This window comes from Erythrolamprus reginae, chromosome 2 (assembly GCF_031021105.1).
Source record: "Erythrolamprus reginae isolate rEryReg1 chromosome 2, rEryReg1.hap1, whole genome shotgun sequence".
Classification (NCBI taxonomy): domain Eukaryota; kingdom Metazoa; phylum Chordata; class Lepidosauria; order Squamata; family Dipsadidae; genus Erythrolamprus; species Erythrolamprus reginae.
This window is the reverse complement of record NC_091951.1, coordinates 323,512,661-323,538,300: the sequence shown is the minus strand read 5'-3', so window position 1 is coordinate 323,538,300 and position 25,640 is coordinate 323,512,661. Positions and strand designations below refer to the sequence as shown.

The window sequence follows — 25,640 nt, the reverse complement described above, 5'->3', positions numbered from 1 at the left end:
AAAAATAGTCAAATGGGCCAACTAGAAGTCCAGAGGCTTCAGTGAGGCCTATGCCCATATCCGGGGGGCAGGGGGGTGGGTTGTGTGCATCAGTAGGGAGATAACACAGGGGGTTTACACATGCATATGGGGAGGGCATTATGGGCATGGGCACCCGACCCAAAAAAGGTTCAATATCACTGCTCTAGACAAAATACTAGGTCTTTCTTTCCCATGTCCAGGCATAAATCCTGGCTGAAAAGTTTCTAGTTAACCAGTTTTCTCCGAGATACTGTGCAGTTGGTTTTCAATTCCCCTTTTGACAAACAAAGGGAAATTTAGCAACTGGGTAGAAGTTGTCTAATATACCAAGAGCCAAAGTCTTTAATTTCTCTGAAGCATAAAGACTCAGGGAAAATTAGATACACCTCATTGTTTTCTAAGTAGATGTGAGAAAAGGGCAGAGGAGAGTATCGAATGACATTCCAGTAACTAAGAATGGAAATGGCACATACAACACTCTAATGTTGCAGTGAGCTGCAGTGTCAGGATGCCACTCAGCCTACTCATGGGTTTATCCAGGAACTGTCAATGACCCTGGTTTACAAGTCCAAGATGCCAATCAAAAAAGTAATGTGAAATTTGCTGAGAAATTACTGAAATGTGGAAGCTATTCAAGATTTCTATTTTTGGTTAAAATGCCTGTCATATTGTAGAATAAATTGACGAGAGAAAAATGTTTGTTATAGTAAAACAACTGTGCAATAAAACTAAAACAAACAAACAAAAAAACCACCTCTCTTATTTATAACTTGGGTTTATAACTTGGAGCTGGAAGAATTTGAACCTACCATGATGCAAGTTAATTTGTATTATGAAAAATTATAAAAGGACAACTGGTAAAAACATTGTTAACTGTAAAATAAGTAAGGCACGCCAATGCCATCCAGAGTGACAGAGCTGATTCCCCCATTGTAAACTTCTTGGGTTTAAATTTTCTATTCCCAAGAAACAAATCTTCTTGAAACAGACCTTCAGCACATAAGGCTTTGCCTGAAGGTCTTTACTTCTAAGTTTCCAACTTACAGGAAATGCCAGAATTATTATGTGGAGAGTCCTGGGGGGGGGGGGAGGAGAATTCTCCCCTTTGCCAACCAAAACGCTTCCATCCTTGCATTTAAGCCTCAGAGGTCCACTAATTGCCTTATTTCTGCTGACTGGACATATACAAATTTGTTTGTTTGTTTTGTCAAGTACCTGTCGGTGGTATACAAAGATATAACAATGTTTATATACATGATATTAGTAAGAAACATTAGGACAGGGGACAGAAGGCACAATGGTGCACTTGTGCATGCCTCTTACTGACCTCTTAGGAATCGGGAGAGGTCAACAGTAGATATCCTAAGGGTAAAGTTTTAGAGGGAGAGGTGATGATACTACAGGGACCGTCTCTTGACACATACCTCACAGAGATCTATAAGAGCAGAGTTGGCCTCCTCCAGGTCCCGTCGACTAAGCAATGCAAGTTGGCAGGGCCGCGGGGAAGGGCCTTCTCTGTTGCCGCCCCGGCTCTATGGAATCAACCCTTCCCCCTCCCCGATGTCCGTACTGCTCCCACCCTACTAGCCATGAAGACCTGGCTTTGCTGGCAGGCCTGGGGGGCTATGAATTAATCAACTATCATGGCCAGATCGTATGAATGATTAGTATGCATGTTGTTGTGATTGCTTAATTTATGGATTTTTAATTAGGGTTTTATAGTTTTTTAGATTTAAAATTTGTCTTCTTTTTATTGTTTTGTATTTACATTGTTGTTGTAAGCCGCCCTGAGTCCTTTGGGATTGGGTGGCATAGAAGTCGAAATAAATAAATAAATAAATAAATAAATAAATAAATAAATAAATAAATAAATAAATAAATAAATAAATAAATAAATAAACAAACAAACAAACAAACAAACAAACAAACAAATACCTACATACATAGTCAGGTAGTGAGTTCCATGCATCAACTACTGTACTCAGTTATTAAAGTCGAATTTCCTGCAATCACGTTTAGAGTGGTTTACTTTAAGTTTGTATCTGTTTGTGTGCTCGTGAGTTGTTGTGGTTGAAGCTGAAGTAGTCATTGACAGGAAGGATGCTGTAGCAGATGATTTTATGGGCTATGCTTAGGTCGTGTTTAACCCTGCTATTATGCTCGGGTCTATATGGCCCTAAATGAAATTTGAGACCCTTTAGATTCTTTGTCATGCGGATCTGAAAGTTGTGATTAATTGACTTTTCCTCATTTGAGAGATTCTTACTATGAGTGTGGGGATTTTTCCTTTTTGTTTACTTTTTGATACACTCTGATTGTTACATTTCGTTACACCCCAAACAGTACAAGTGTGGAGTAAATGCGAACACAAGAGCAAGGTTAAGACGACATAGTTCTAAGCTTTCTAAACCTAGGACTGTAAGTCCTAGTAACGACGGCTTTTTAACAAAGCAGATCGGCGTGCAATCCTCCCGAAAGCCAGTGAAACGGAAGGATCCCTAGTGAGGAGCAGGCACTTTCCAACCCAAGATACTGTTTTCTCTGGTGGGAAGCAGGGCAGCTGAGGGAAGAAACTCGGCTGGGGAAAAGGAGGAGCGGCCAAGGCGAGCGAGCGCGGAGCCCAAAAGCCAAATGCACCTGGCCGGCCAGAGGAGACGCTGAGGGAGCCCGGCTGCGCAAAAAAAACCCAGCCGCGGCGCCCCTCAGGTTACCTATCGCCTCCGCCCTCTTCTTTTCTTTCTCCTTCCCTCCCGCAACCTGGGCCCGCCCATCGGCCCAGTTCTCCTCAATCTACGCAACCGGCGCAAGCTACGCAACCGGCGTAGCGGCCGTCCGGGGAATCCGCTCCCTCGTCCGCTCAGAGCCGGTGCGCTTGACTGACGGAGGGCGAGTGTGGGCTGGGATGTGACCCGCCAGAGAAAATGGCGGCGGCAGGAGGACCAGCGGCGGCGGCGGCGGGGGATCACGTAGGATTATCTTCGGGGAACGAAGCCGCCTCCGTAGCAGCGCCCGCCGCGGGCGCTCTGAGCCCGAAGCCTTCGCGGTATAGCAACGGCGCCGCACCGGTGAGCTTCTCCACCGGAGACGGCGGCGGCGGCCAGAGGGAGTCGCGCTCAGACTGGAAGCGGAAGCAGCTGCGCAAAGTGCGGAGCGTGGAGCTGGACCGGCTACCGGAGCCCGCCGAGTGCCCGGCGCTGCCCCTTTGCCTCCACAAGAACGCCGGGGGCGCCACGTCCTCCTCGTCAGTCCCCCAGCCCGGGGGCCCGGCGCCGCACTCCACCCCCGGCAGCCCCGCGTCCTCCCCCAGCCGCGGCGGCGGCGGAGGCTTCCTCAACGCCGGCTCCCACGACCTGCCGCAGCCGGACGTCGGCAGCCAAGCGGCGGGAGCTGGCGTCGCCCAAAGGATCCCAGAGTTCCTGCCGCCGCCGCCCCCCGCCGCTTCAGCCGGAGCTGGGTGAGTGGGGCTGCGGGCGGGCAAGCGGGTGACACTTGAGAGCGGCGGGGTCCTTTCGGCCTGGCCGAAGAGAAGAGGGGGTGGCCGGTGACGCGGGGCTGTTTGCGCCCGCCGCGGGCAGGTAACGCGGCGCTTGAGGCGCCTTGCAGAGAGCGAGCGAGCGAGAGCGCGTGTTTGCAAACACTCGGGCGAGCCTCGAGAGTTGCCTGCCTGCCTGGGACTCAATTTGTCAGGGCAGCCGGCCAGGGGTCGTTTTCTGAGGTGGGGGGGGCGCAGGTCAGCGCGCGGCGCTCTGCTTCCTGAGCATTGTTTTAGCAGCAAAACTTGCCGGCGCGCGCATCCTTTTTTATTTATTTATTCATTTTTGCAACCCTTTGGAAGTGTTTCTCTTTCGGGCGCTTCACAGCCCCATTTTAATTTTATTTTATTTTGCCTCTGCTGTGAAGGGGGGGAGGGCTTTTTCCGAAGGGCGCCCCGGGGCCCCGAAAAAAAAAGCCATTTCAAATACCTGCCCGGCGGCGGTTTGCTTTTGGAGAAGGCTTTGAAGTTTGAATTGGCCGGAGTGGTGGTGAGGAGAAAAAAAGACCGGATGTCCCAGCCTTTTCAGTTTGTGTGCGGATCAAGCCGCTTAATTCTTCGGGCGGTTCTTTTCTCTTTTTTACTAGGAGGAGGATCCAGAGTTGGGGGAACGGACGGGGGGGGGGGAGAGGCAATGGGGACGCGGGTAAACATAGCTGGGAAATGCGGCGAAATGGAGTAGTATTTAGAATAGAATAGGATTATTTATTGGCCAAGTGTGATTGGACACACAAGGAATTTGTCTTGGTGCATATGCTCATAAAAGAAAATATAAATTTGTCAAGAATCATGTGGTACAACACTTAATGATTGTCATAGGGGACAAATAAGCAATGAGGAAACAATCAATATTAATTAAAAATTCTTAGGATACAAGCAACAAGTTACAGTCATACAGTCCTAAGTGGGAGGGAATGGGTGATAGGAATGATGAGGAAAAAACTAGTAGAAATGGAAGTGCAGACTTAGTAAAAAGTTTGACAGTGTTGGGGGAATTATTTTACCTCAGTTTGCCATTTCCATTGGCGTTCTCAACAGTTCAGTAACTGAGAGCGTGTCTGGAGCTTGTTTTCCCTCCACGCTGTTTGAAAATGGAGAAATCTGTTTATGGAATGGGAGAAAGCAGTTTGTGTTGTTTTTCTCATCATTCCTATCACCCATCTCCTCCCACTTGCGATTGTATGACTGTAATTTGTTGCTTGTATCCTTAAGATTTTTATTCATATTGTTTACTCATTGCTTATTTGACCCCATGACAATCATTAAGTGTTGTACCTCATGATTCTTGACAGATGTGTATTTTCTTTTATGTACATTGGCATCCTTTAGTCTTGAGAGACCATGGGTAGGTTAGTAATATAATATAACATAACATAACATAACATACTAACCTACCCAGGCTCTTTTATGTACACTAAGAGTATATGTACCTAAGACAAATTCTTTGTGTGTCCGATCACACTTGGCCAATAAAGAGTTCTATCTTCTATCTATCATGCATATGCCTCTCTCTACCCGGCTGTGGTTGAAACGGATATAAATTGAGATTTCAGTTGACAAGCCTTGAAAAAACAGTGTGCATGGGTTTGTCTGCGTTTCTTAAAAAGTTTAACCGACAAGGCAGAATTTGCCCTGTTTTCCATACAGGAAACACAGGTTTCAGTTGGGGATATTAAATTAAAACACGCTGGTTTAAATTTGACAAGACCTGTGGAGGTGTTTTTTGTTTTTTTTTAAATAATATGTTCAAGTGCTCCTATGTTGGTTTTAGTAACTCTCTGTTCGGATAAATGCATTTTTTTTCTCAAAGCATTTTAGTAAGGATTGAGGGAGAAATGCCCTTATAGTCAGTAAGGGGGTGCTCTGAGACCTACATTCTGCATTGTTCATGAAGGAAGCCTGATCCTAAATAGGGATCTCTCTCAGAAACAGATCACCTTGAATCCCCTATGACTCACTTTTAATAGGCATGTTTAGTCTTACAGTCTTAATATGCAATTAATTTTTCAACTACTTGTACAACCAGATCTAGTCTTAAGGCAGCCAATAATCAGTGGTTCTGTGTACATTTATAACTTGTGAATTTGCTAATTTTTTAGCAGTTATGTTAACATATAAAATATGTGACAGATAAGCTGCTAATTGAAACTGAATTTCAAGCTGCACATGAACTGTGTACCCTGATTATGGAAATGCATTTTTAGAATAGCTAGTATTGAAGTAGATTAATAGTATATCACTGTAATGTGTGTCTGTACAGTGTGTGCTCATTATATGCCATAGTGATGCTGGCTATTTTATTTCCATGAACCTTTGCTGGAAGAAAAATAAGGCAGAAAATGCACCTGTAAATCTCATGTGAAAGATTTATTGTAATGTGTTGACCACAGAAAGATCAGCATTTCATGAATATTGTATTTGTTAACATGTCGTTGCTTGTACATGACAAATTCCTTTGTTACAAACATGTAACAAAAATTTTGCACATTTAGGAGTGGGGGTATTCACTGAAATAAATTAAAATTAATTGCTGAGAAAACATTTATACATACCAGAGAAATCGTTTGACTTAAATAGCTTATCTCTCCATGGACAGCACAGATTTAATTGAAATAAATCCAACAAAAATACAGCTTGTACAAACTGTAATTTCAATATGTTTAAACATTGCATAGCCATTATTACCCTTGTTAATATTTCAGCTCTGTGTGTGTGTGTGTGTGTGTGTGTGTGTGTGTGTGTGTGTGTGTGTGTGTGCATTCAAGTCATTCTTTACTCCTGGTGATTGCATGGATAAGCCCATGCAGTTTTCTTGGTGAGATTTTTGTAAGTTATTTGCCATTACCTTTCTTCTAGAGCTGAGGGACAGTGGCCAAAGTCAGTAGCTGGCTTTGTGTCTCGGGAAGAAGTAGAATTCAGTCACCTGGTAACTAGCACAGTGCCTTAAATTGCTGCACGATACTGGCTCTAAATGGTAAATGCTTCAACTAAATTCTTAAAATCTAAATCACATTATTACATTTAATACAGTGAGTGCAATAACTAATATTAATTCATTTCATATGGTCTTCTTGAAATAAGTAGATAGTGCAGCTGCTTTAAGACCCTCACATATTTCTCTCTTATCTATGATTCTTCATCCCAGGGTTTAAATAGTTCCTACTTCATTACATTTCTGAATTACTATTTGGAGTATGTCCCATCCTAATTGAAAATGCTTATGAAATAAAATAAAAATCTCTGTAACTACCGGTAATTCTGGTCTAAGCAATTAGCTGTGTATAATAATCTGTTGTCAATTGGAATTGGGATAAAAATATTCACCCATCCATTCAGGGATTGGATGATTACTAATGCAGTGTAACATCTCCATTTGGAGAAGGTTGCAGCTGCATAGAGTGACTTTCCTTGGTGAATATGAGCATTATGTTAGTCATGACAGTTAATCCAAAGTTCAATAGTCTTAAATTATTCCGTTCCCCAAATATTTAACTATGATAATATCCTGACTTCCCTAAAATAAAAAAGAAAGGTAGCTTTCTAGATAATGTCTTAATGTTATTGTAGCCTTCCATTTTTTGGAAATCCAGATTAGTTTTTTGTGTACTGTACTTTAATGTTACTTATTAATGTGTACTTTTGTTCAGTAAATGCTACTAGAATTACATAGTATTAATTGTTCACTGTTCTTGAAAGAGTATGCAAAAGCAGATTTTGTAAAAGTAAAGCTGTGGTCTTGAGTGTTTCAAAATACTCATTATATCCAATGGTAAAAATGGAATACAGTGTTCCCTCGATTTTTGCGGGTTCGAACTTCGCGAACAGCCTATACCACGGTTTTTCAAAAAATATTAATTAAAAAATATTTCACGGTTTTTTTCCTACACCACGGTTTTTCCCACCCAATGACGTCATGTGTCATCGCCAAACTAATAATTTTTGCAAATAAATAACAAAAAAAATAATTATTGTTAATAAATAATTATGTTTATAAATATCAGGATTACTAAGTGTCTTATTCAATGGTGAGTACCAGTAATAATGGTGAGTAAATGGTTGTTAAGGGAATGAGAAATGGTAATTTAGGGGTTTAAAGTGTTAAAGGATGGCTTGTGATACTGTCCATAGCCAAAAATGGTGTATTTACAGTACTTCCGCATATCTACTTCGCGGAAATCCGACTTTCGCGGGTGGTCTCAGAACGCATCCCCCGCGAAAATCGAGGGAACACTGTATTTAAAAAATGGAGTTTTAATGATAAAATAATTTTCTGAAATTTAGGCTGCATTCCAGACACTGGGACCAAGCTGCATTAAACTCAGTGAAGCTTAGTTTGATTTTAAGGATAAAGCTACACTTAAGTAATTAAGCTGTCTTTTTGGTGTAACTACCCTGTTTCCCCCAAAATAAGTCATCCCCTAATAATAAGCCCAATTGGGCTTTCGAATGCATGGCAATAAGGCCAAGCACTTATTTCAGGATTAAAAAAAAAAAAAGATGGTATGATTTTTCCTATTTATCTATGAGGAAGCAGTCTTAATGCTACTATAATAAACTTTTTATAGGTGAAGATTATTACTTGAATTCCTGCTTAGCCCTTATGCAATTTGCCTTTCAAAAGTAATGAACTTTATATTTTCATTATCAAAGTTTTATGTTGTTCTTATATATTAATGTACTTGTTTACATTGGAGTGGTGGAGGAAGAATACAAATAGAAATTCTGCCAGAATGATAATTGAAAATACATAGCTAGACAATCTTGTGTTATTGAACCTAACTAAAAAATAGATTTTGTATATAGAGAGAAGATTTGAAAAAAATATAATGGAGTAACAGGACTTCATTCCAGTAGTAGTATGCTATATATACTGTGTTTGTGTATGTGTGTGTGTGGGGGGGGGGGGACTGAATAGCAAAATCTATACTAATTAAACTTTGAATGATCAGTGGAGGTGGAATAGAATATCTGATATAGAATAGAATAGAATTCTTTATTGGCCAAGTGGGATTGGACACACAAGAAATTTGGTTTTGGTGCATAGGTTCTCGGTGCGCTATATATATATATATATATATATGTATGTATGTATGTATGTATATATATATATATATATTCTTGACAAATATATACATATTTGTCAAGAATATTGAGGTACAACACTTAGTGATTGTCATATGATAAGCAATAGAAATTATTTCTTCTCAAATGAGACCAATCATAGAATATAGAATAGAAGAGGCAAACAGGTCTCACACATTTCAGGATTGATTTTAAGAACATGTTTAAAAAATATAATTTTTAATGCTGCTTGACTTTATAACATCAAAGCATGAAACTTTTAAATTGGAATATAAAAATTGCATTATAAAAACAAATCAAATAAATGGTCAGCGATCATATATTTAAACAAGAAACATGGATTTTTCAAATACCAGTTTGAATGAAAAAGTTAACAATATGCACCCCAGTGTCATTTTATATCTGAACAGTAGAAAAAGGGACAGCGCAAACAGTACAAAACAAAAGCATGAACAGTACAAAACGGACAGTGCTTACCATGAAAATAGCAGTGAACAGCCGCCACCCCCCTGCTCTGTAAGTCACATAATAACATCAGTGAAGAGGCAGTCATCCTTAAGATAAGTGCAGTTGTCTTCAGTGGGGGTGGGGGGAGAACCAACTGTCAGTGTTCCAAATAGCACCTGAGAAATAAATCAAGTCCCAGTCCAATTCTCTCAATCAGAGCTCAATTTATTAACAGAACCATATTGGTTATGCCATAATCATTCTGATTCTGAATACTTCCCAGAATCCCACCTAGGTTAAGGTTCATCTTACATCCCCACACCCACAAGTTCATCCCGAGAGCCAGTCCGTGTGCAGGGGTTTATCAACTTCCTCTTCTCATCAGTTGAGGCAGAACAAACGGTGACCTTGGTTCAGAGAAAGGAATCTTTGGTTGTGTCTAGTAACTACTCATTACCCCTCCCATCCCCCCTTATGCTGTGACAGGCCGAAATCTCTAACTCCACATGATGGCTTCTGCTTGACACCTTGTCATCTAATAAACTGGATGGAAAAGCTGCTGTGTGAACCTAGATAGATCCTGGTTGATTGGGATTTAGGTTTGTTTGGAAACCTTTGTACTGCATTATAAAGCCCTTCATGGCACCGGACCAGGGTATCTATGAGACCGCCTTCTGCCGCACGAATCCCAGTGACCGGTTAGGTCCCACAGAGTTGGTCTTCTCCGGGTCCCGTCGACTAAACAATGTCGTCTGGCGGGACCCAGGGGAAGAGCCTTCTCTGTGGCGGCTCCGACCCTCTGGAATCAGCTTCCTCCAGAACTGCCCCCACCCTCCTTGCCTTTCGTAAACTCCTTAAAACCCACCTCTGTCGTCAAGCGTGGGGGAACTGAGATATCTCCCCCTGCCTATGTAGTTTTTGTGCATGATATGACTGTATGTATGTTTTTATATATTGGGGTTCCTTGTTTTTTAGACTTTTAAAATGTACAGTACTATTGTTATTTTAGATTCTAACTATTAGATTTGTCATTTTATACTGTTTTTATCACTGTTGTGAGCCGCCCCGAGTCTGTGAAGAGGGGTGGCATACAAATCTAATAAATAATAATTATTATTATTATTATTATTATTATTCCCAGTGTGACAGAGGGAGAGGTTGTTTATCTGGGTTTATGGAATGAGTTCTTCATTTCCGTAACCATACGCATCAAAAATGGCTGAGTTAGATAAGTATTTGATCAATATTTGCCAGGTGATTGATATTATGGATGTAGCTACAAATACTGTGCACTGAAATCAACTCTTCTAATATGTTAGATACTGAAAAGGCCTTTGACAGGGTGCAGACTGAACATTAAAATGCATTTTAAGGAAGTATGATTTCTATTGCATTTTTGTTCATTGCAATGCAATTTAGTTTTTTCATCCTATAGTTTGAATGATAATCAATCAATTTGTTTGTCAGGCCTTTAAATTATATTGTGACCCTTTAAATTATAAATACTGTATTGTACTTTGCCTCTTTTGATTTTCACTTTGTTTTTTGAACTGTTGGTAGATTCCCTTACACAGTCTCAAAATATTAAAGGCACTTAATATTGAATATATATTATTCTTAGATAGTATATTAATAATGTGGCTATTTTGGCTTCCAGGGAGCATTTTTACACTCCCCTTTGGAGCCTGGGAGGGCGAAACAGGAGCCTACTGGGCCCACCAGGGAAACAGGCCATTTCCTTCCTCCAGAGGGTCTCCGGGAGGGCAGAGAAAGCTGTTTTTGCCCTCCCCAGGCATTGAATTATGGGTGTGAGCATGCGCACGCTCTTTCGGCACCTGAGGAAAAAAAAGGTTCACCACTGTTCTATACAATACTTGAGTTTACATTTCTTCCAAAATTTATCACTGTATGTTGAATTAAACGTCTGAATGTACACTTACAACTTCAATGGATATAACTCAATAATCAAATTTCTTAGAAAATATTTTGAGATAAGATTAATTATATTAAAAATGAATATTACATTGAAATTAATCTATACATATTGTTAATTTTTGATAATTAATAGACATGTTTATATTCTTTCAGTTTCACTCAGGATGGATTTGATTTAAATCAAGTTGACTTAAATCACTAGTTAAAAAAAAGCTTGTTTTAAATCGACTTGATTTAAATAATAATATTTAAAGAGTAGCTGTCATCTCTGTCCCACAGTGACTCCTCTGACCCGCTGTTGACGCACTGGCAGTCCCATTCACTTTAATGGGATGGCTGGTGATGTGGCAGTGACAACAAGTTGAGGGACGTGGCAGGCAGCAGATGAGTGGATGACCACTAACAGGCGCTGCCATGATGGATTTGAAATTACAGGTGCTCTTTAATATTATACAGTGGTACCTCTACTTACGAACTTACTTCATTCCGTGACCAGGTTCTTAAGTAGAAAAGTTTGTAAGACGAAGCAATTTTTCCCATAGGAATCAATGTAAAAGCAAATAATGTGTGGGATTGGGGAAACCACAGGGAGGGTGGAGGCCCTGTTTCCTCCCAGGAGATTCCTAAAGAGGCCCCATGGAGGCTTCTCCCTGCCTTTTCCGGTTACAGTTTCGGGGGCTCGGGTTTGTAAGTTAAAAATAGTTCTTGAGAAGAGGCAAAAAAATCTTGAACACCCGCTTCTTATCTAGAAGTAGTAGAGGCATTCTTAGGTAGAGGTACCACTGTATTTATAAGCTGCTTAGAAGGTTTCACTTTCATTTTTACTGGTTGCCCTTCCTTCTCACACTTAGAGCCTGGTGGTACAGATGCATTTCTTTTCAAACAATGCACTTTGTAGTGTACATAGATTTTCAAAACAATGGGATGAAGAAATATTCCTGCACTTTGTTTTATGATGTATCTCATAATTACTGTGAAATTGTGTGAAAGCATCAATGCAGAGCACATTATCTCAGCTTGCAGAGCTTGGATTCATTGAATGAGTTTCCCAAAAACGATAATATTGCAGAATACACAGCCTCATGTTACATAGCTAAGCTTTATTTCATGCTGAATAAATTAAATTATTAATGTATCTTAAATAGAAAACTATCTAGATACATTTTACTCCAGAAGTATTTTATTAAAATTAATTTGATAAAAATCCCTAAAAAATCCTATTTAAATTTTTAAAAATCAATTTTTTTAAAAAAACATAGATTTTTATCCACTTTGGTTTCACTTCTTTGCAGTATATATTTGCACTATATTTTATTTTTTAGCTTGTTTTAATTTTATTTCCTTTAAAATCCACGGAGTCCACGGAGAGGGGCGGCATACAAATCCAATAAATAAATAAAATACTATCTTTGTTATTTTTTATAAATAACTCAAGTGGTGAACATACCTAATACACTTTCCTTCTTCTATTTTTCCTACAACAACAATCCTCTGAGCTGGGTGAGGCTGAGAGTGACTGGCCTAAAATCACCCAGCCAACTTTTATTCCAAAAGTGAGACAAGAACTTATGCTTCCTAGATTCTAGCTTAATGCCTTAAGCATTGACCAAATTGGACCTGCCTGAAATATGTGCAAACAACATGTAAGTTGATTTAGCATATCTGCATATGTAGCTTTTGTAAGAAATTCTGCACTTGAACAGAAACCCACAATTCCATTTTAAAAGGCAGTAAAATACAATGAAAGCATTAGTTATATATTTGATTTATGAAAAGAAGGTGTTATAACCTTTAAATCCCATCGTGGTGAGCGAGATATTTGAGGGACCAACTCTCCTCAGACATATCTACAAATCCCATCAGGTCTGTCATAATAGAATTCTTTATTGACCAAGTGTGATTGGACACACAAGGAACAACTATCGTCCAGTCTCCAACCTTCCCTTCATGGGGAAGGTTGTCGAGAAGGTGGTGGCACTCCAGCTCCAGCGGTCCTTGGAAGAAGCCGATTATCTAGGTTCCCAGCAGTCGGGTTTCAGGCCCGGTTACAGCACGGAAACTGCTTTGGTCGCGTTGATGGATGATCTCTGGCGGGCCCGGGACAGGGGCTTGTCCTCTGTCCTGGTGCTTCTTGACCTCTCAGCGGCTTTCGATACCATCGACCATGGTATCCTTCTGCGCCGGCTGGAGGGGTTGGGAGTGGGAGGCACTGTTCTCCAGTGGTTCTCCTCCTACCTCTCCGGTCGGTCGCAGTCGGTGTTAGTGGGGGGTCAGAGGTCGACCTCTAGGTTTCTCCCTTGTGGGGTGCCTCAGGGGTCGGTCCTCTCCCCCCTGCTATTTAACATCTACATGAAACCGCTGGGCGAGATCATCCAAGGGCATGGGGTGAGGTATCATCAATACGCCGATGATACCCAGCTTTACATCTCCACCCCATGTCCAGTCAACGAAGCAGCGGAAGTGATGTGCCGGTGCCTGGAGGCTGTTGGGGCCTGGATGGGTGTCAACAAACTCAAACTCAATCCAGACAAGACGGAGTGGCTGTGGGTCTTGCCTCCCAAGGACAATTCCATCTGTCCGTCCATTACCCTGGGGGGAGAAACATTGACCCCCTCAGAGAGGGTTCGCAACTTGGGCGTCCTCCTCGATCCACAGCTCACATTAGAGAAACATCTTTCAGCTGTGGCGAGGGGGGCGTTCGCCCAGGTTCGCCTGGTGCATCAGTTGCGACCCTATTTGGACCGGAAGTCACTGCTCACAGTCACTCATGCCCTCATCACCTCGAGGCTCGACTACTGTAACGCTCTCTACATGGGGCTACCTTTGAAAAGTGTTCGGAAACTTCAGATCGTGCAGAATGCAGCTGCGAGAGCAATCATGGGCTTTCCCAAATATGCCCATGTCACACCAACACTCCGCAGTCTGCATTGGTTGCCGATCAGTTTCCGGTCACAATTCAAAGTGTTGGTTATGACCTATAAAGCCCTTCATGGCACCGGACCAGATTATCTCAGGAACCGCCTTCTGCCGCACGAATCCCAGCGGCCAGTTAGGTCCCACAGAGTGGGTCTTCTCCGGGTCCCGTCAACGAAACAATGCCACTTGGCGGGACCCAGGAGAAGAGCCTTCTCTGTGGCGGCCCCGGCCCTCTGGAACCAACTCCCCCCAGAGATTAGAATTGCCCCTACTCTCCTTGCCTTTCGTAAGCTACTCAAAACCCACCTCTGCCGCCAGGCATGGGGGAATTAAGACTTCTTCTCCCCCTAGGCTGATACAACTGTATGTATGGTATGTTTGTACGTATGTTGGTTTTATATATTAGGGGTCTTAAGTTAGTTTTTTAGTATTGGATTTTTTACTGTACATTGTTCATGATTGTTGTTAGCCGCCCCGAGTTTTCGGAGAGGGGCGGCATATAAATCCAATAAATGAAATGAATGAAATGAAATTCGCCTTTGGTCCATAAGCTCTCAGTGTACATTAAAAATAATACATTTGTCAAGAATCACAAGTACAACACTTAAAGATTGTCATAGGGTACAAATCAATATTAATATAAATCATAAGGATACAAGCAACAAGTTACAGTCATAAGTGGGAGGAGATGGGTGATAGGAATAATGAAAAGACTAATGGTAATGCAGCCTTAGTGAATAGTTTGACGGGGTAAGGGAATTATTTGTTTAGCAGAGTGATAACGTTAGGGAAAAAACTGTTCTTGTGTCTAGTTGTCCTGGTGTGCAGTGCTCTATAGCGTCATTTTGAGGGTAGGAGTTGAAACAATTTATATCCAGGATGGAGGGGTCAGTAAATATTATCATGGTCCTTTTTTTTCACTTGTGCAGTATACAGGTCCCCAATGGAAGGCAGGTTGGCAGTAATTGGGGTTTTCTGCAGTTCTGATTATCCTCTGAAGTCTGTGTCGGTCTTGTTGGGTTGCAGAACTAAACCAAATAGTTATAGAAGTACAGATGACAGACTCAATAATTCGTCTGTAGAATTGTATCAGGAGCTCCTTGGACAGTTTGAGCTTCCGGAGTTGGTGCAGAAAGAACATTCTTTGTTGTGTTTTTTTGATGATTTTGATGTTAGGTTACTATTTTAGGTCTTGAAATATGATAGAACCTAGAAATTTGAAGGTCTCTACTGTTGACACTGTGTTGTCTAGAATTGTAAGAGGTGGTAGGATGGGAAGGTTTCTCATAAAGTTTACCACCATTTCGACAGTTTTGAGTGTGTTCAGTTCCAGATTGTTCTGACCGTACCACGAGGCTAGATGTTCAATCTCCCGTATGCAGTTTCATCGTTGTCTTGAATGAGATCAATCGCTGTTGTGTCATCTGCAAACTTCAGTATTTTAAAAGATGGATTGTTTGAAATTCAATCATTGGTAGCAATAGCAATAGCATTTAGACATATATACTGCTTCACAGTGCTTTACATAAGCGGTTTACAGAGTCAGCATATCATCCCCAACAATCTGGGTCTTCATTTTACCCACCTCAAAAGGATGGAAGGCTGAGTCAACCTGGAACCTGGTGAGATTTGAACTGGTGAACTACAACCAGCAGTCAGCAGAAGCAGCTTGCAGTGCTGCACTCTAACCCCTGCACCACCATGGCTCAGTATAAAGAGAAAAGTGGTGAGAGCACACAGCCTTGAAGGGGGGGGGGGATCCTGTGCTAATTGTACAGGTATCTGATATAGAATAGAACATGGTTCTCAACCTGGGGGTCAAATGACCATTTCACAGGGGTCGCCTAAGATTATGGGAAAGGACAAATCTCCCATGGTGTTAGGAACAAAGCTTCTATTCTGGCGCCTTAGAACACATTTTTACAATCCAACCAATCAGGCGTTTACAGTGGGAGTGTCCCTGTGACCTTCTTGCCAATCAGCTTTGTTGGGAAAATTGGCACTAGACATATGGTTGAGAGTCACCACAACATGAGGAACTGTATTAAAAGGTCTCAGCATTAGAAAGGTTGAGAACCACTGAGTTAGGAGAAAGTCCAGTATGATGGTGTTGAATACTGAAGTAAAGTCTACAAAAAGGACCTTTGCATAGGTCTTTGGAGATTCAATATATTGAAGGATGTAGTGCTGTGTGAATGAAGTGATTATATATATGTATGTATGTATGTATGTATGTAGATGTGTAGATATGTAGATACAGTATATATAAAAATAAGATGTAATGAGATTTCAAGTAAGAACATAAGAATATTCGTTGAACTCTATTGGTTCAGCCCAATTATCTGTATATAGCATCATTTGCATAAGAGGCAGCTAGATACATTCAGGAAGCCTAGAAGAGCAATATTTCTCTATTGTTGTTGTTTTCTAGAATCTGTTTTTATAGGTAATGCTGCTTGTGGTTCAAGAGCTATTTAAGCAGTCATCAAAAAATAGCAATGTTGATTATTTAGTCTTCTGTTAATGTATACATTCTCATTTAATATGGTATATATTAGTGGCACGTACCACATCTGATAGCCTGATTTTGATTAGGGTAGTGTGTGAATCTAAACCTTTTCCTAAAGTTTGAGAAAAGGGGTGTGTTTGTATCTCATGATTCTTGACAAATGTATATTAATACTAAGGAAATAAAAAAGGCACAATGCTTCAATATTACAAGTATCAAATCATGGATCTTAAATTATTAAGTATATTTACAACATAAACAGAGATGAAAACCTCTTTATTATTATACACAGATCCATGATAGTATTTTTAAAATATGAGAAATTACTCTAAAATCAGCATATTAATTAAAATCAAGTTCCATTTTCAAAATGCTATTTAAATGGAATTTGGGGGGGGGGGTTGCTTCTGTACATCAGATTCCAACCAATACTCTGACAGAAATTTGTAAAAAAAAATTGAGGCATTGGTATTTCAGAAACCAACATACCTCCTTCTACTATTGTTCAGCTTTAGGTTTTTAGAGTCCATTCTATTTATTTATTATTTATTTAATTAATTAATTAATTAATTAATTAATTGGATTTGTATGCCGCCCCTTTCCGAGGACTAATACTGTACCCAAATTCTTCCTGATATGTGCAGATACTATATTCACGAAAATAGTTCACACACAAATAAATATATGACATCTGTTTCTTATTCAATCTAAGACTCAGTGCTGCAAATATTTATGTGCTGAACAAAAATGTTAAATGGAAATTAGTGTAGTTATTTCTTTTTTAAAAAGCACCTAAAACCCTACGTGCATTCCTTCCTTCCTTGCAATCTTGTTAATCTTGTTTACTGAACAACAAGTGAGTAAGGTGGAGAAACATTTTATAAAATTTCTTCCAAGAACATACACTACTTACCTATCTGTACCCATTAAACAGAACAAATGGCAGAGGTAACAAGAGTCTGAATGGAAGTAGCTTCTGGCAAAAACTTCTAGTAATCTCTAAAATACGGCTTGTGGCAAGTACCAACTGTTTCTAGAAGACAAGTTCTTACAGCTAGAGAATTATATTGTGCAACTTGTGACTACTTTTCTTCTTGCTATTAGGAGTTGTGCAGGCATGAAGTGTCACTGGCATGCCTTCTTACAGGATTAAACATAGATGTGGTAGAAGGAGTTGCACATTTAACCTCTACTATCATTTATCAAAATTGAATAGCCTGCCCATTTTTAGTGAGTCCCAACATGTCTTACCATCCATGTTTTTAAGCACAACAGGGATTTGTGAGGTAATGTTATAACAAACAGCAGAGAACATGGGGCTTATTTGGTCACATATTTTAGCCTCCTCTTATATTATTAGCAACTTCAAACAATGATAAAAATTTTTTTTAAAAAAAGTTCCGTGAAAGATTAAACACCATTTGTGAAGTGATAATCCTTCAAGTTTGTATACACATTACATAAGGTCCCATCTTAGCCAGGAAAGCCAGCTGGGTGACTTTGGGTCAGTCACACACACTTGGCCCAACCTACCTCAGAGGGTTGTTGTGGGAAAAATAGGAAGATAATAAAGGTGGGATCCAAACAAACAAGTAAATCTTTGAATCTTTTCTTATTGTGAGAAGTATTCAGAAATTTAATCTCCCAATAGATCAATAGATGTCAATAGATCACTGTATCCACAAGCATCTCAAGGAAATCTTTCCAAACTGGTCTCCTTATACCTATTCAAGGTATCTCTAACACTGTAAGGGCTCAGCACAGAAAGTATATCAAACAGTCTGATGTTGATCTTTTTAACATTTGGAATTAATAGAATTATCAAGTGATCAATTAAATTTTAAATGAATGGAAATGGCTTGTAAATTCAAATCAGCCAGAAAAATATGCAAACCAAAGGCTTATTTATAATATGGACATTTATATCACAGAGCCTTCTGTAAATGATTATTTCCAGATATGCACAGACCCACAATTGGTAAACTACTGTATGAACCTATACAGCAAGGGTGTCACACTGGCGGCCATGAGCCGAATGCCTCACACACAGGGCACGTCCACCTTAGCTCTGCGAAGGGGAAGAAAACCATTGTAATATGTCACGTGAAAGCAATGTCACATGGCAAGTTTGATACCCATGCTATACAGTAACTGTCAACCACAATTGTTGAAACCAGGATCCCAAAAATAATTATAGACATCTCATTAATACGATAAGCCTTTTAGGCAGTGTAAAAATTGTCTGGAAGACAAGTCTTCTTACAACAGATTAAGAATCTTACAGCAGAAGAGAGGAACTCCACTTTTTAAAAATTATTGAAGACTTCCAAAGGCTTCAGTAAGTATGTTAGTAACCCATTGGAGGGAGGGGCAGCTATGATATTGGATCTCTTTTGTCTGCAGGTTGCTAAAAGTCAAGCTAGAAATTGCTGCCAAGCAACTGAGCAGGCGTGTTTCTTTGTAGAATGTGTGATCCTTATTATGGTAATTACCAAAACTGACATTTCAATTATCCAAGTTGTTTACAAATACACAGCACTTCCAGCTTGTTTCTCTCCATCCACAGTCTTAAACTCAAAGATTTCCACAGTATCTTTAGCCCAGCCGTCAGTGGCAATGTGTAACTGCATATCATTGGTTAGATCACCTTTTTTAGTGAAATGACAGAGAGAAAAGGACTGATTCCTGTGCCCCCTCCCCCAATATGCCCAGAGCCACTTGAATAGACAGCATGCTGCAGAAAAATAAACAGTAAAGATTTGATTGCTCTTATCCCATAACTACAGACTGGAATTACCTGCTCAGGTAGCAACAGAACCATCCAGGACAGGACAGTGATACCTCTACTTACGAACTTAATTTGTTCCGTGACCAGGTTCTTAAGTAGAAATGCTTGTAAGAAGAAGCCATTTTTCCCATAGGAATCAATGTAAAAGCAAATAATGCGTGCGATTGGGGAAACCACAGGGAGGGTAAGGCCCTGTTTCCTCCCAGGAGATTCCTAGAGAGGCCCCACGGAGGCTTCTCCCCATCTTTTCCAGCCCTATTTCCTCCCAGGAAATTCCTAGAAAGACCCCATAGAGGCTTCTCCCTGGCTTTTCCGGCCCTGTTTCCTCCCAGGAGATTCCTAAAGAGCCCCACAGAGGCTTCTCACTGCCTTTTCCGGCCATGTTTCCTCCCAGAAGATTTCTTGAGAAGCCCCACGGAGGCTTCTCCCTACCTTTTCCAACCCTGTTTCCTCCCAGGAGATTCCTAGAGAGGCCCCAGGGAGGCTTCTCTCTGCCTTTTCGTAAGTAGAGGCATTCTTAGGTAGAGATACCACTGTATTACCAAATCCCAACCTATCCAGGCAGTCCAGGCAGATACTATATTCCATGGAACTGAAGCCTGCCATAATGTGCATATTCTTTCTCCATCATGTAGGTTGAGTTATCATTCAGATTGGGATGTCCTCACCCAGTCAGAGGTAAGGACCAAGTCTCATTCTTCTATAAATCACTGGGTCCGCCAACAATGTTCCCTCTAAATTTTTTTCGCTATGGGCGGAAAAGTATAGTGTCTGAGCCAACAGTGTCCGCCAACCTTGATCCCAGTTTCACTCGGTCCTCAGACTAGGACAAGCGTGGCTACTGACATCCCTTCCTGAATTTTGGCTTCTCTCTTTTGGCATTTTCTTTACATGAGTGTATTTGGTCCCTTTAAGGTTTTTTTCCTTTTTCCCTTTCTGTTATTAGAGTGGGTGCTGGCAGGTTTTAACAACTCTCGTTAGTTGAGCCCTAAGCCTCTGACTAATCCGTGGAATCATGGAGTCCTCTCTCTGGGGCATTAATCAAGGGAGCTTGCTCATATCTGTCCATCCACAATAAGCAAGAGGGGAAAGAGAGTGAGAGTAAAAGCAGATCGGCATTGATCAATCGGGCTTGCCTACATCAGCCATCTGCAACAAGCACAGAGAGAAAGAGAGAGAGAGAAAGTGAGCAGGCATATAAACTTGGGAAACCTGGAAAGCTGATATTAATCAGCTGGGTGCCATTTACCACTCACTTTTATACACAGGACTCATATCCAATTACTTTCAGGTAAATGTTACTGATCATTGCCAAGGTCTCATGAATGAATGCAGCAATTAAATCTCCCTGGCTTCAGAATTATATAGCAGGACGGGGAGAATGATCTCCAATAAGATCACAATTGTTGTCCAACTAAAGTCTCAATTATGCACACCATAGTTGTGCATTTGTCTATCATCAAATTATGCATGGATGGACATGGGTTTTAGTCTACATAGATCTTGTGAGGGCCAATACATATATTCTTATTACTTAGGAAAAATGAAAGTGTATGGTAAGAGTTCCAAACTCGTGGCCTGGGAACCAGATGCGTCACGTGCTGGCTTCACCTACCCTGTTTTAGGGGGGGTGGGAGTTGTGATACATCACATGACAACAAAGTGTTGTTTTGAATTTGACACCTGGCATATAGTATACTGGTCTGAGCTTTTATGGCTAATGTCAGTCAAGCAGGTACAAATACAAAAGTCCAGTCACTCCATTTCAGTTGTCATGCGATGCCAAAAGTATACAAAACAGCTGACCATGTCTCTAATGATGGCAGCCACAGCTGTTGACCAATTGTCAGGACACCAAAAAAATCAGACCATACTCACTCAATCTAAAAGCTCATTGCTTAAAACATGAAGTAAGAATATGCCGACTTCTCTTCATTGTTAACTAGGTGGGGAATATTTTTTATAGGGAAAAGAAATACAGTGATCCCTCGAGTTTCGCGATCTCGATCTTCGCGAAACGCTATATCGCGATTTTTAAAAAAATATTAATTTAAAAAAAACCACTTCCGCGTTTGGCTTCAGGACTCAGCTGGGAAGCGGCGCGGCTGTTTTAAAAGGTCGCAGCCGGCCTGGGGGGCTTCCCAGCACCCCCTCGAACCCCCAACCTGGGTTCGGGGGGGTGCTGGGAAGCCCCCCAGGCCGGCTGCGACCTTTTAAAACAGCCGCGCCGCTTCCCAGCTGAGTCCTGAAGCCAAACGCCAAAGGCGAACTTCCGCGTTTGGCGTCAGGACTCAGCTGGGAAGCGGCGTGGCTGTTTTAAAAGGTCGCAGCCGGCCTGGGGGGCTTCCCAGCACCCCCCCAAACCCGCAACCTGGGTCTTCCCGGCCGCCCATGCAAAGGGGAAACCCCGGCTCCTCGCTGATGCCCGCCGCTCGCCCGCCCGCCAGCAAGAGGGGGAAGACCCAGGGAAGGTTCCTTCAGCCGCCCAGCAGCTGATCTGCTCGGTAGCGCAGCAGCAGCGAGGAGCCGAATCGGGGTTTCCCCTTTGCGTGGGCGGCGGGGAACGCAAACTCCACCATCTACGCATGCGCAGCCATAGAAAAAAGGGCGCGCATGCGCAGATGGTGTTTTTACTTCCGCAACCCTACATTGCGAAAAATCGATTATCGCGAGGGGTCTTGGAACGGAAGCCTCGCGATAATAGAGGGATCACTGTAATATGAAAATAACAAATTACCGTAATTCTTTTTAAAGGAATAAACAGCTCAGAGGTCACCTTAATGCATTCATCCCAGATACAGTATATCTCCAATGTTGTGATTTGAAACAAAACTGTACAGTACATATTAATAACAAAATCTGTTAGTATCCAAATTACCACTCTCTCACAGTGCCTCCTAAACACCCTAGCCACTCTCTAGCCAGTAATATCTTTTTTAAATGTATTCCTTTAACTCATAAGGTGACAGAAAGTTTCCTTGAACAGCCCATGTTTTTAAATGCTGAAGTACATAAAGCAAGACCAACATTAAAACTATGTTTGATTCAGTGATATACATAAGTCATTCCATGGCTTAGAGTGATGGCAAACCTATGGCATGTGTGGCCAAATGGCACGCAAAGTCATATCTGCAAGCACACAAGCTGTTGCCCTAGCTCAGCCCTAGCACGCATGTGGGTACCGGCCAGCTGATTTTCAGCTCACATGGAGGGCGTTTCTAGCCTCCGTAGGGCCTACTGGGGGGCATTTTCACCCTTCCCATGCTCCAAGAAAGCCTTTGGAGCCTGGGGCGGGCAAGAAACAGGCCTACCAGGCCCACCCGAAGCGGGAAATGAGCCATTTCTGGCCTCTGAAGGGCCTCAGGGTGGCGTGGGAGGCCGTTTTTACCCTCACCAGGCTCCAGGGAAACCTCTGGAGTGAGGGTGAAAAACAGACCCACTGGGCCCACTGGAAGTCGGGAAATGGGGAATGGGGGTTGTGCACACAAGCACGGGGGGCATTGAACTATGGGTGTGGGCATGGTTTTGGCACAGGAAAAAAGGTTTGCCATCACTGACTTAAGAGTCTTAGAATGGATTGATAATAAACTCATTGTATTCTTAAGAGTTAGTCTATGTAAGGAATCTACCATAAGAGATACAATTACAAACATCATTTAAATTTTTTAAAAGGAACAAAGGAGAATATTGGAATTGATTTTGATTTTTAAATTGATTTTGATATTACAATTTAGAAACTTATAAACGACTCTATCTGCTGATAACAAAACATTGTTTTAAAGAAGCGACATGAAGCATCATGAATAAATGCAACCAAAATAATATTTCTTTATTCCATGGATTAAGCTTTAACAGAGTGTGGTAATGCAATGAATGTAAAGTATCTTAATATTAACAGAACATTAGACAAGAATAACTGTTATCCATGCTGGCTCGTATGATATTGTTAAGTACTGGTAACCAGGGCACAGGAGCGAGATGCAATGTGCCAGAGATGATACACATTGTCCGGTGGAATTGGACATTGACCATTTGAGTGCAGGCGCTGTTAAGCCACACATTGGCACAATATTCAGCTGTGGAAAAAACCAAATCCAAGGCTGGCGTTTGTAGTTTCGAAGCATCAGCACCACAGGATGTTCCAGCCAGTTGGTTCAGTAAATTGTTGCAACTTTTCAAAACTGAAATATTTTTTAAATTTTCCTTTGGAATTTGTTCTCCAGGTAGGAAGTTAGTTCAATGACTTAGTCACTACAATCACATTTGGGGTGAAATCCAGGTTGTTCCACTGTGTTTCCCCAAAAATAAGCATCTATCTAATATTTTTTCCAACTCTGAAATAAACACTTGACCTTACAGTATTGCCATGCACTCAAAAGCTGGATTGGGTTTATTATCAGGAGATGTCTTATTTTGGGGAAAACAGTCCATAACCCTGGGGGGGGGGGGAAATTATTGACCCCCTCAGAGAGGGTCCGCAACTTGGGTGTCCTCCTCGATCCACAGCTAACATTAGAGAACCATCTTTCAGCTGTGGCGAGGGGGGCGTTTGCCCAGGTTCACCTGGTGCACCAGTTGCGGCCCTACCTGGACCGGGAGTCACTGCTCCACAGTCACTCATGTCCTCATCACCTCAAGGTTCGACTACTGTAACGCTCTCTACATGGGGCTACCTTTGAAATGTGTTCGGAAACTTCAGATCATGCAGAATGCAGCTGCGAGAGCAATCATGGGCTTCCCCAGATATATGCCCATGTCACATCAACACTCCGCAGTCTGCATTGGTTGCCGATCAGTTTCTGGTCACAATTACTGAAGTCCAAGTAAATTAAATCAACAGCATTCCTCTGGTCCACTAATTTTGTCACTTTGTCAAAGAATGCAATAAAATTAGTCTGACATGATCTGTTTTTGACAAATCCATGTTGGCTTTTGGTTATTGCTTTGTTTGCTTATAAGGTGTTTGTTGATTTGTTGCTTGATTATCTTTTCCAGAATCTTCCCTGGTATTTATTTTATTTATTTATTTATTTATTGGATTTGTATGCCGCCCCTCTCCGGAGACTCGGGGCGGCTAACAGCAATAGCAAGACAGCATACAATAATAATCCAATACTAAAAACAATTAAAAACCCATTATTATAAAAACCAAATATACATACAGACATACCATGCATAAAATTGTAAAGGCCTAGGCGGAAAGAGTCTCTCAATTCCCCCATGCCTGGCGGCAGAGGTGGCTTTTAAGTAGCTTACGAAAGGCAAGAAGGGTGGGGGAGGTCAGGCTAATAGATCTGTAGTTTCCTGGATCCATTCTTTCCCCCTTTTTGAAGATGGGAACCACATCAGCTCTTTTCCAGTCGTCTGCCAATTCCCCGGTCCTCCAGGATCTTTGAAAGATATAGTTCAGTGGTTCTGAGATCTCGCCTGCCAGTTCCTTCAGAACTTTGGGGTGTAATCCATCTGGTCCTGGTGATTTGAACTCATCTAGGGTAGACAAGTGTTCCCTTACCATTTTCTTTCCTATTTTAACTTGTGTTCCTGATACGGCTTTTTGTGATGTTGTTTTTGATAGGTTGGACTATTTTTCCCTTTGTGTAAATACAGATGCAAAAAACTAATTAAGTAGCTCTGCTTTCTCCTTGTTGTTTTTCATCTTGCCACTTTCTCCATGCAATGGACCAATTGTTTCTTTGACTTTTTTCTTGTTTTTAATATGTTGGGAGAACCTTTTTTTGTTACTTTTTACTTTTGCCACAAGCCTTTGTTCATTGTGAGCCTTAGCTTTGCTCACTTCATCTTTACAGGCTCAGGCTATGTGCTGGTATTCTGCCTTGGTTATTTCCCCTTCTTTCCGCTTTTTACACTTTGCTTTCAATTTGTCACAGAGTTCTTTATTCAACCATGCTGGTTTCTTTTGGAACCTATTATTTTTCTTCATTGGTAGTGTGCTAGACTGGGCTTTTATAATCTCACTTTTCAAAATTTCTCAAGCTTCTTGAGTTGTTTTCCCCTTGATGATTCTCATCCATGGAATCCTTCCCAAGCTCTCTCTAGGTTTATTGAAATTAGCTCTCTTAAAGTCAAAGACTATAGTTTGACTTTGTTCTACTGCTTGTTTTACATAATGTTAAATTCCAATATTGCATGATCATTTGCCCCCAAGGTTCCTGTAGCTTCAACATCTTCAACATGTCATCTCATTTGTCATTTGTCATGGCCATGAGGCCCAAGAGGGCAGTACGGCTGCATCTGGTTGTTTCATCCATTTAGCACCATCCAGAGAGCACGTGTAGCTTAAGGAATGCCATGGATGCTAGCAGCTATAGCTTCACTGTTGCTCCCCATACTGTTGCCTTCAGTATGTGGTTAATGTGTCATCAGAACAGTTGGTAATTAAGATTAAGTGG

At 41.4% G+C, this 25,640-nt stretch overlaps 1 protein-coding gene across 1 annotated transcript in view; it reads left to right on the top strand.

The window, feature by feature from the left end:
- The first annotated feature begins 2,831 nt into the window (after window positions 1-2,831).
- The window catches only part of MAP3K1 (mitogen-activated protein kinase kinase kinase 1), a 78,444-nt gene continuing 55,635 nt past the window's right edge, over window positions 2,832-25,640 (top strand). The window contains exon 1 of the mRNA XM_070743321.1: window positions 2,832-3,475. Within this exon, the coding sequence (XP_070599422.1) occupies window positions 2,943-3,475 (533 nt within the window). The 5' untranslated portion in view covers window positions 2,832-2,942. The remainder of the gene's footprint in view (window positions 3,476-25,640) is intronic.